The sequence below is a fragment of the Somniosus microcephalus genome, chromosome 2, assembly GCF_052327205.1.
Source record: "Somniosus microcephalus isolate GS21.2 chromosome 2, FLI_Smic_1.0, whole genome shotgun sequence".
In the NCBI taxonomy this organism is placed as follows: Eukaryota; Metazoa; Chordata; class Chondrichthyes; order Squaliformes; family Somniosidae; genus Somniosus; species Somniosus microcephalus.
In genome coordinates, this window is record NC_140988.1 from 269,855,274 (window position 1) to 269,867,364 (window position 12,091).

The following is a 12,091-nucleotide window of genomic DNA, read 5'->3' on the forward strand; positions in this document are numbered from 1 at the left end:
GAGCCTAAAACTAGTTTTTCAACATTGAATAAGTGCAAGATTTTCAGTTGTGAGTAACTGAAGCATCGCCTCATGTCAAAAACATGGTTATAATCGGCAAGATGCATCCATTACATGGGTCACAGAGGATAGCCTGCTCTGCTTTAATCTAACATCACTGCTGCATTATCACTAATACAGTTGTTCTGTCACTGATACTCAGAGTAACTATGAATTTTAGCCAAATATGGGGCCCTTGTAAAACTCACCATAATGCAGAAAAACTGCATTTTCTTCAGGATTACTAAGGGTTTTAACAGCGTTGGTTGGCTGTGGTTGTGTGAATGTGACGTCAGACCTGAATCTACTGGTACAGTTACCACAGGAAAGCACGGCCAATCTGTTCACTTTGCTATATGTTGATTATCATCTCCATGCTGCCGCCTTTGGTTGGAAAGAGGAGAACAGCCTGTTAAAACCTCTTATGGGGCAAACTTGTCTTTTCTTGCCCATCAATTTTGTATGTTCGTATGCTACTGAAAAGAAAGAGACTTTCATTTATATAGCGCCTTTCACAACAACCAGACGTCCCAAAGTGCTTTACATCCAATGAAGTACTTTTTGAAGTGTACTCACTATTGTAATCTTGGAAGCGCAGCAGCCAATTTGTGCACAGCAAGCTCCCACAATGACCAGATAATCTGTTCTAGTGTTGTTTAATTGAGGGGTCAATATTGGCCAGGACACCTCCCCTGCTCTTCTTGAAATAGTACCATGGGATCTTTTACATCCGCTTGGTTTAACATCTCATCCGTAAGACAGCACCTTCGACAGTGCAGCACTCCCTCAGTACTGCACTGGAGTGTCAACCTAGATTTTTGTGCTCAAGTGTCTGGATTGGGACTTGAACCATCAACCTTCTGACTGAGGGTGAGGGTGCTACTAACTGAGCCACGGCTGATATACTGGGCATATGCAGTAGGCCGGGACACTAATTTACTACGCTTGCTTCATGTCATAGTTGTTGCAAGGAATGGCATAATTGCTTCATGAAATGCATAGGATTCCCAGAGTTGTGAATGTTACAAAAACAAGTTTGTTGCAAGCAATGTACATTGGTGTTCAAATAATGGCCCGTAATTTACGGTCAGTGGCGAAGCAAATGCGCTTGCCACTGCCCCAAAGAAAGCAAGAAGTTTGCTTTTTCGATGTGTAATTGATTGCAGCGCTGTAATGGGGATTTCCAGCAAATGGCTGCAGTGATGTCAACAAGCTGTCCAAGCAGCCAATCACATTGAAGAATTCTCTCAGCAAACCAGGAAATGTAAAGCAGCTTTGTTTTTTTTTAAAATATTGCAGAGAGCAAAATAAAGATTGGGACTTTCACATGGGGATAAAGAAGAAGCTGAAATATCATAAACACTTTTTTTTTTATTTAAGTTTTAAAAATTTGTCATTTTTATCATAATGGAGAAATTTGACACTCCACGAATAGTTTTTCAGGGCCAGAAAGTTTGTTTAGTGGTCAATACGCTGTTAAAATCCCAATTACACATATTCCAACAAGGCTTAATGTTTAATGGGGTATTAACAGCGATATTAGCACAGAAAAGCCCAAGTTTTTATCAGTTTCACTGATTTCATTGATTACACTGATTGCCAGCTATGGGGGGGGCCGTCCACAGCGCAGCCTGTGTCGGAGCAGTGAATGACTGACCACAGTCTTAAGGATTTCCGCGTTTAGATGCACATGCGCTAAACCCTGAAGTTGCAGTCAGTTTGTTGTAATTACCAACCGCAAATTCCGGGCCAATGCCTTTTCTCAACCCTGATTTTTCTTAGGTTTTTACTGTCTAGCAAGTCAGACATTTTGGTAGCTTTCACATTGGATTTAAACGTATTGTAATAATTGTTATCTAAGCAGAATTAGTTCTCCATAACAGTGGCTGGAAATGCAGGTCCATTAATCAGGGAGAGAGAGGGAAGTGTAGAAAGGAGGCTCCAAATTTCAGTACCCAGGGCCTCAAGAATTCTTCATGCAGCTCTGTCTGGGGTATAGAATTTCAAGTAGTTGAGGTAATTTGGCCACAAGGCAACTACTGACTTACAGACACGATTTACAGACTTAATGCCACTGATCCTCCATGCGTATCCTCCCTTGCTGTGAGGTGCTAGCTTAACCTGGGCTTAGTGCTGTTCTCTCCTTTTTGACACTCTCTCAAAAAGCAGGGAGGCTATTCCAATATCCATCGGACAAATGAAAGAATGCCATAAAATTTATAGAACTTGTATTTTCATAGAACCATTAGTTCTGTATCTGCCTCCCCTCCACAGCAGTGCCAGGCCTTCACTCAGCAAATGCCTATGAAAACATGAGTGAAGACAGGACTTCACTGTGTGGAGAATGGCCAGCAGACCCACTTACCATCGCTCAATACTGCAGTTTGTTGGTACTTTACTGAGAGCGGGCTTCAATAAGACAGTGGGACTATGGTTCAGCGAGTCCCACTGTCCTAAGTCATGGTTTTTCTGTCAGATTAAATTCAGCATTTCCACAATACCTTCTAAAACTGCCACCAAAACATCTTGCCCAGTATCCCCATTTAATAAAGTAAACATCAAAAAGAATCATTGAATTCAACAACTTCCAGTTTTTTCCGACCAGTCTCCATGAGCTCGAGGTCTGGTGGATGATACAAAACTGGAGCCAAATTGGAAATGGTTAATTCAGATGATTTACTTTATCAGCAGATATGACTTTGATTTTCCTCAATAAGCAGCAAGATGTTCTGACTGCCTATTGTGCTACATTTACCTTCCACTTGAGTTACAGCCCAAGAAATTATGAAAAGATAATTTAAAAGATTGAAAACCAGTGAATAGATCTTGCTCTGATGTACTCACTTTTCAGATTCTTCCCCCTCACCTTTCATGTGCGTTTTATTTCAGTCTTTTTTTTTTAAATCAGCTTGTGCCAAGTGCAATTAATCCATTGCAAGTAAGTATTGTTAAGATTTATTTTGAAGCATCTAGATTTAGTTGCTGTAATTATTTTATTTCTTTCCACTAGTAGATAGTTTTATTGAGAGATATGCCTACATCATCCCTGAGTCACCAGTAATTAAATTTGGATCGCAACTAGAAGCATCCTGCATCCTTAGCGATTCTTTCATAAAAGAAAATGGCGTAGATGCAAATCAGATATTCTGGAAGTTGAAGGAAAAACGGATACCAGAAGATCACTTCTTCACAGTCAATAGTACAGTGTCTAATGTAACACTGACCCTTTCCATTATTGGGGAAGCACTTCTGACCTGCAACGTACAGCTCAATGAGGATCAAGCAACAACTGTCTTCGGAATACAAATTACAACAGGATGTAAGTGTTTTTTCCAGTGGCAAGGGGTAATAAGGGAATTTCTAGTTTCTCAAACCATCTAACCTTCTAATTTCTTGGATATTATGGGAGAAGTAATATTCCAGAATTAGCCATTATGTAGGCTGAGTCATTCCAGAAGTTAGGGTGACGAGCATAAAAATGATAGTGAGGATAGAGACTGGATTAAAGCAGAGAGATAATGTCAAAATCTTGTGTATATAATAAAGTTTAGTTATTACAGTTGTATTATTCATTTTGAGAATTCAGTATTGTCCAGATAACATAGAAAAGACTTAGGTTATCAATAGGGAGAATTAATATGGCTATATTCCATTTTTGATGGTGGTTGGAATTTTTTTTCCCCCTGACTTCATGCTTTCACAAAACATATACTAGGATTTCAAGCATCTACAGCCAAATAGGTGTGTTTAGAAAGACCAACCCCAATCACATAGCAGTGAAGCTACAGGGGACACAGCATGTTGCCAGCCAGTCAAGAGCCAATGCATGAAGGAAACCAATGCATTTGCACTGGTGCCAATGTATGAAGTTCAAATTGTAACAGTTATGGGGAATTCTGGTCGGATCACTGAAACCAATGCACTTGGAAACATTTTGTCAAGTGGTGAACAGCTTGTCCCCTACTCCATTACCTTAGATGAGATTCAGAAAGGCAAGGAAAGAAAGGGATTTTATTCCCACTAGTTTGTGCTTCTTTTCCGCTTTCTCCAGTCCTTCAAAAATGCACGGACTTCAGCCGTATTCCGAATTTACAAATAATTAACACACTTCTTAAAAAGGCAAATTCAGAGTGACTGTGCTTCAGATTATCTAAGTGCTGCCAGTGATGATTCATTCCTAGCAAGAAATTGCTGAGGTTTTCTCAATCAGGGAAAGTATTTTATGTTTATGAAACACCATCTATGGTTGCAGTTTCCATTCCTACAGCTTTTGGCAAATCTGCTCCCTCTTAAAAATTTGACTCAGCAGAGCAACTTCTTAAAGGAGTGCAACAGTCACAGTCCTGTATGGTCATTCCAAAAAGAAATATTGTTTTTGTCCTAAGCAAACAAATACCTGTATCAGTTGGCTGTTAACTATTTGCTGTCTCAGAATAAGGCAGATTGCTCTGTTTTAAATGCATGGTTGGGGGGGGCAGGGGGGTGAAGTAAGAGAATCACAATGTTGTGAGAATTAAATCCCTTTCTTTCCTGGCCTTCCTGAATCTCATGCAGCTGAGGTAAATGTTTATCTTTAAAGATTTGAGTGAAAAATGAAGAGCCGCTAATAAAAAGTGATTATGAATGTGTAAACTATTTTTGCAGTTAACATGATGAAATGGACAGGTGTCACCAAACTACAGCCCATGAGCTGTGTTCAGGCTCTCGAGCCCTGGGAGTTCAGCCCACCCAATTGTTCTGTTTGGGATTTTATTTTGCACTTGGTTTTTTCCTGCTTGAATTTTGTGGGCCTGGCGGTTTGGAAAGAAAGAACTGAGTTTATATAGTGACTTGTATCTTTCACAACATCCCAAATCGTTTCACATAAAATGAATTGCTTTGAACTGCAGTTACTTTTACGCAGGCAAACATGATGGCCGTTTTTCACACTCCAAGGTCTGTTCTTGATACTGTTGTCTCATTGGATAAATCCAAACACCCAAATTCTACTCGTATAAACAAGTTGAGATGTATGCATATGAACATTCACTAGTGTGCCCCCACCAGACTCTGAACTACTTAGGCACAAAGACAAAAAAGCTCCTGGTGTAGGATATATTACTGAACATGCTTTTGTTACGAATCATGATGAAATGCACTTTTTTTTTCTTTTAGTGCTACCAGAGAAGCCAAAAAACTTGTCCTGTATTACATATTTTGCCAAAAGTATGATTTGCTCCTGGGCCCCAGTAAAAGATACATACTTGCCAACCAGCTACCAGCTGAAATTGTCGTAAGTATTACATGGAACAGAAACGGGCCATTCAGCCAAACCAATCTATGCCGGTGTTTATAGATCATAGAGCCCATTGAAGATGTTGCAGTGTCATTCAACTGGAATCAATAATCTTTTAACTTTTTAATGGTTAAAAACCTCTGCTACCTTTTAAATCTTTGTTTTCCAACAAAAAACTGCTAGAAGCATGAGAATTTGTTACAAAGTCTAACTCTAACCACAGCACCAGTAAAGGAACCTCGTTCCCTAACCAATGACTCCATCCCGCTCACTGGCAACTGTCTGAGACTGAACCAGATCGTTTAAACTTTAGTGTCGTGTTGAACTCGGAGATCTTTCGACCACATCCACACCATCACCTACTTCCACCTCCGTAGCATCGCCCGACTCCGCCTCTGCCTCAGCGCATCTGCTGCTAAAACCCTCTTCCTTGCCTTTGTTACCTCTAGACGTGACTATTCAGACACACTCCTGGCCAGCCTCCCATCTTCCACCCTCCATAAACTTGAGCTCATCAAAAACTCTGCTGATTGTACCCTAACCCTCGCCAAGTTCCGTTCACCCATCATCCCTGTGCTTGCTGATCTATATTGACTCCTGGTCTGGCAACACCTCAATTTTTAAAATCTCATCCTTATTTTCAAATCCCTCCATGGCCTCGCCCCTCTGTAGTTCTGTAACCTTCTCCAATCCTACAACACTCCAAGATCTCTGTGCTCCTCCAATTCTGACCTTTTGCACAGCCCCTATTTTAATCGCGCAACCATTGGTGGCTGTCCTTTCAGCTGCCTAAGCCCTAAGCTCTGGAATTCCTCCCTAAACCTCTCTACATCTCTCCTCCTTTAAGACACTCCTTTAAAATCTACCTCTTTGACCAAGCTTTTGGTCATCTGTTCTAATATCTCCTTCTGTCAAATTTTGTTATGTTTTGCTAGGTTCCAGTATATAATAAATATATATATATATATATGACATATTGGGGAATATTGCTTATAAACAACATTGTATCACTAATAAAGGGACATTATTACAGTAGGCTTTATTAAGCTTAATACGTTGTTAAAAAGCAGTAAATGTTGAAACATGTCGTAATTTTTTGTTTTTCAGAATTCCATCTTTTGAATTGGAGACATACAATTTGAAAAATGGTGTGAACAACTCCGTCGAAATTTTATACCAATTCATCCATTATTATGTTTTAAATACTATCTGGGTGGAGGCAAATAATAAGTTGGGCAGTGCCAAATCTGATTTAATACATCTGGATCCAGTTGATGTTGGTGAGTATGCATCTACGTATATGTTCTGAGGCAAATCTTATGAGCAATAGTGATCAATCCAGGCACAATACTTCCAGTGTTGAAACTAGAGTTACTCTTCGGCCATCATTTGTCAAAAAGGATTTTATTATCCATAAATTTTGGCATTTTAGTGCAAACAGTTGTCAAAACCTATTTGGAAAAAGATCCATACCCCAAACATGAATTCCTTTGTTCCCTTCACATGCTGCTTGCCCTGCCAGTATTTTCTGTTTTTATTTCAGATTTCCAGCTTTTTTTCTTCCTCTGCACTATTATGACATATATTCATGCTCCCACATGCAGTATTAAGTTCAAAGAGTTGAAGTGTATAAAAAGTTAGTGACTGTTTTCTCCTAGATTCACTTAGCATATTTTACACTTTTTTAGTGCATATACTGGCAACTTCTAGTATCATTATTAGATTAGCCTTTATTTTTGTGAACTTGGAGGGGGCTTACCAATTTGAACATTTTTGATTCCTTTTATGGTGTTTAATTGGAGCACCAACAATTCTTTGACATGTAGCTGATAAATCAGCTCAAGAAAATCAGTTTAGATAAATCTGTAGTTCATTTTTCTCTGATAGAAATTATACAACTGCCTTTGGCCATTGGCTAGTTATTCAGGCTCAATTCAATGTTTAATTTTCCAACACCCACCAAGTTTAGTCATGTATCTTGTTTATACTATGTATTATCTTAATTTTTTTAATTTTAATTTATATATTTTTTTAAATTGAAGCAACCTGTATTGCTTAATTGTTTGATAACTTCTGCATGCCCCGTGTTACACAATTGCTTTACTGTGTTGTGATGATGTGGTAGCTTGCGTGTTTATTGTTGAGGTGTGCTGGCTGATGTACAAATCGTGAGTCAATAGAAAACAGCACGAAAAGTGTTTGTCACCATACAGAAAGTAGTGAGAAAGGGATGGAGCTGAGCATGTATGTTAGCTAGAGGAACAATTACTATGCAAAGAAATATGAGGCTTTGCTATATGGTGTATAGTGCTACTGTCTTTTTTTTATTTTGCTATAGTTGTGAATTTGCAGAACAGTTTTTTAATAAAACTCAAAATATTTAGGTGCATGACATGAATCTAGTCATTCATGTGGAAATTACTTATGTAATAATACTGGGCGGCCTGCTGATGGCGCTATCCAGGGAGAGTATAAATACTCGGGCATGGGCCCAGCTTGCTCAGGACATTCTTTAACAGAAACTAGTGAAGGACACAACTAGATCTCCATGTTGAAAAACAGTTGATTAAAGCCTTGTTTAATGCTCAGACTAAGTGCCTAGTAGTTTTCTTACGTCAGTGCATGCATCACATTTTTGAATTAGTTGGGTTATTACTAGCTTGGATCTGTTCTAGGATGGAATTTGCTCGAGTTTGTTTGCTGGTCTAACTTTTTAAGAGTGTAAATAGGTCTACTTATTCACCATGAAAGAATGTTGGCACGTAACTTGCAGTCAGCAGCGATGCAAAGGCGCTTGCCGCTTGGCCCCGAAGAAAGCTGCCTACAGCGATCTCGGTGGCGAGAAGTTTGCCTTTTTGATGTTCAGTTGATTGCAACGCTGTGAATAGGGCAGCGGTTCTCAAACTTTTTTGGTTGAAGGACCCCTTTTCAAATCGATTAGTAATCATGGACCCCCCCCCCCATCTAAATTATAATACTCATATATGAAGGTGCTGCATGTAAACAGTGTTATAATAATGCTTTTAAGGAAACAGATATCAGTGCGATGGGTGTGCCTGCTTCTCACTGCAGAGTTTGTCTGTCCTTGGTGCGATGTTTGACAATTTATTTAGACGCTTCCTTTCACTAACATCTCTTCAACCCTCCAGTAAGCCAGATGTCACCTTGAGCTCCTCCAGTGACTCCATGGTTAGATACACTCAAGTGTGACTCTCTTCACAGACGAGGAAGGTTTCAGGTTAGATCCCTGGTCTCCCAATGTCTTGGCTGGTGTCAAAGACTGCGAAAGATCATGACAATTGGTGTCAGCACCCTACCCTAAGAAAAGAAAACTAAAAGGGCCAAATTTCCCAATCCTGATTACTATCCAAAGACTCCTGCTGGAAGTGTACTTGTGTGGGCACTGATGAGGACAAGATCAGCTCAGCTGTCCTAGCATGTCAATACATAGTATCAAATCAAATCAACTTTTATTGTCATTGTTAGTGCACAAGTGCAGTACAACGAAATGTAGGCTTGCGGCTCCCGAGAGTGTACATTTAGATTAAGACATTTAAACATTCAACATACTCAGAAGGAGGGTGAAAACGCTCAGTCTCAGGAGAGACAAAGCCGCTGCGTCCGTGCGCATCCAGGTTCACACAAAGAATGGACATATGAACAAGGTATCCCAGGGCAGCCAGCACCTATACTAAGACTTGGTAGCTTCAGGAAAGGAAGGGAGAACATTAGGTGAAAAACTACATCCACCTAGTTATTCCTTCATCAGTAGGCCCCCATTTACGACACCGTGTCTAGTTAGAAAGATTTGTTCAGTTGTGTCCCCTACCCCTATGATCATTCTTTTTGATTCAGTTTAACATGGTCCCCCTTTAGCTAGATCCCCCCACTCACTTCTAAATGCTTGGATTCACCCACCTCCTAAAAAATAGTTTAATTTCTGAAAAAAGCCATTCCAGCAAATCATAAATATCAATTCACATACATAAGATTTAATTCCACAGTTTGTTTATTTCTGCTTTCTCAACAATCAAAGAGCAAGTTATTATCTAAATGGAGAGAAACTGCAAAGTGCTACAGTACAAAGGGATCTGGGGGCCCTGGTGCATGAAACACAGAAGGTTAGTATGCAGGTACAGCAGGTGATCAGGAAGGCCAATGGAATCTTGGCTTTTATTGCAAAAGGGATGGAGTATAAAAGCAGGGAAGTCTTCAGTTATACAGGGTACTGGTGAGGCCACACCTGGAATACTGCGTACAGTTTTGGTTTCCATATTTAAGAAAAGATATACTTGCTCTCGAGGCAGTTCAGAGAAGGTTCACTCGGTTGATTCCAGAGATGAGGGGGTTGACTTATGAGGAACGGTTGAGTAGGTTGGGCCTCTACTCATTGGAATTCAGAAGAATGAGAGGTGATCTTATCGAAACATATAAGATTGTGAGGGGGCTTGATCGGGTGGATGCGGTGAGGATGTTTCCACTGATGGGTGAGACTAGAACTAGGGGGCATAATCTTAGAATAAGGGGCTGCCCTTTCAAAACTGAGATGAGGAGAAACTTCTTCACTCAGAGGGTAGTAAATCTATGGAATTTGCTACCTCAGAGAGCTGTGGAAGCTGCGACATTAAATAAATTTAAAACGGAGATAGACAGTTTCCTAGCTGATAAGGGAATTAGGGGTTACGGGGAGCGGGCAGGGAAGTGGACGTGAGTCTGGGTTCGGATCAGCCATGATCCTATTGAATGGCGGAGCGGGCTCGGGGGGCCGTGTGGCCTACTCCTGCTCCTACTTCTTATGTTCTTAATAGCTGATTCATCAATTTGAGCAGGCTGCTCCTCAATGGATTAAGATTAATTGTGTCAGTTTCACCCTGGACTCCGTGAGCTGGGTTGATTTGGAATCACATTTGGATGCTCGGGATGACCCATGTTTTATTGAATGCGATCTGAAAGCTGATCCTTGCTGCATTTACCAGCCGAGTTTACACTCGCTCACAAAGTTAGAGATGATGTTGCTGCATTTCTCCTCCATCCTTCACCCGAACTTGATGTAGTTTCTGCTGCCGGTTCCTCGCTACATAATCCCTGCGCTGCCATACTGATTTCAAATAATTCACATTCACAAGGCCCCTATGTCCGTCCGTCTGTGATACAGGCCCAAAGCCTGCAGCTGAAGTGTTTGAGCACGCCTGCTGTTGACTCACTGCTGACGGGTGGACCATCATTGAGTTGGGGGCGTAAGGGGATGAAGCTCAGGCTTTTGCTGAGGATTGATCGTTCGGGGTCAGAGGGGAAGGTCAGAGGGATAGTGAAAATGTGGCAGGGAGTGAGATTGGGAGAAGGGGGGTCAGAGGAAAGTGAAGGGGAAGAAGGTTCCGGAGGGGCGTTGGTGTCCAAGAGTTGATGAAGCTTGCGATCCTTGACATCGGAAAGGAAGAAAAAATGTTTTTTGTTGAAGCGTCGGATGAGTCAAAGGATGAAATGGAACTGTGGACCCGGACAGCTTTGAAATAGAGTTTTCAAAACGAGACGAGATGGTGATAGGACTAGTGGAGACAAAAGACAGCTCTTGATTAGGTGTGAAATGCGCTGGCAGAATGGGAGACAGCTGCCAAGTAGACATTGTCGGGTAGATGTTCTGGAGCACAAATCTACACGACAGCTGGGATATTGTCTGGGCCCATAGCCTTTGCTGTATCCAGTGCGCTCAGCCGTTTCTTGATATCATGTGGAGTGAATCGAATTGGCTGAAGACCGGCTTCTGTGATGGTGGGAACCTGAGGACTCTGCACTTCTGGCTGAAGATGTTTGCAAACGCTTCAGCCTTATCTTTTGCACTCACGTGCTGGGCTCCACCATCATTGGTCAGTAGTGGTGCTACCGAGTGACTCTTGGAGATGGACATTGAAGTCTACGCCCCAGAGTACATTCTGTGCCCTTGCTACCCTCAGTGCATCATCCAAGTGGTCTTCGACATGCAAGAGTACGGATTCATCAGCTGAGGGAGGGCGGTAGGTGGTTTCCTTGCCCATGTTTGACCTGAAGCAATGAGACTTCATGGACTCTAGACTCCATGTTGAGTAATCCCAGGCCACTCCCTCCTGTGATGCCACCCCTGGTGGGCAGGACATACCCAAAGATGGTGATAGAGTCTGGCTGAAAGGTATGATTCTGTGAGTATAATTATATCGGGCTGTTGCTGGACTAGTCTGTGGGACAATTTTGGCATAAGTCCCCAGATGTTGGTGAGGAGGACTTTTGCAGGGTCTTCTGGGCTGGGTGTTCCATTGTCGTGTCTGATGCCGGGTGGTCCATCCGGTTTTATTCTTGTTACTGTTTTTCATAGTGGTTTGGTAAGAGTCAACCACATTGCAGTGGTCTGGAGTTAGATATAGGCCAGACCAGGTAACAATGGCAGATTTCCTTCCCTAAAGGACATTATTGAATCAGATGACAATCCAGTAGTTTCATGGTCACCATTACTGATAGCTTTTTATTCCAGATTTATTTAATGGAATTTAAATTCCCCAGCTGCCGTGGTGGGATTTGAACTCCCGTCTCTGGATCATTAGTCCAGGTCTCTGGATTACTAGTCCAGTAACATAACTGCTTTGCTACCAAACCCTTCGTCCTATCCTGCATAAAATCATGCTCATCTATTGCCACAATCTCTGCCAACCTCCACTGATTATCTATCTCTATGCACAATGCATTAATTTCAAAATCTTCAAGCTAGTCTTCAAATCCCTCCATTCATCTGTAATTTTGCAATGTGCT

The 12,091-nt window shown here is 41.3% G+C and overlaps 1 protein-coding gene across 7 annotated transcripts in view; it reads left to right on the forward strand.

The window, feature by feature from the left end:
- il6st (interleukin 6 cytokine family signal transduce) overlaps nt 1-12,091 on the forward strand; it is a 79,369-nt gene that overhangs the window by 38,921 nt on the left and 28,357 nt on the right. For 6 of the 7 annotated variants that reach the window (XM_085971949.1, XM_085971902.1, XM_085971911.1 and 3 more), the window contains exons 3-5: nt 3,050-3,358; nt 5,194-5,311; nt 6,422-6,594. In XM_085971949.1, coding sequence (XP_085828075.1) covers nt 3,050-3,358; nt 5,194-5,311; nt 6,422-6,594 — 600 coding nt within the window. The remainder of the gene's footprint in view (nt 1-3,049; nt 3,359-5,193; nt 5,312-6,421; nt 6,595-12,091) is intronic. The other variant, XM_085971920.1, reaches the window with a different exon arrangement.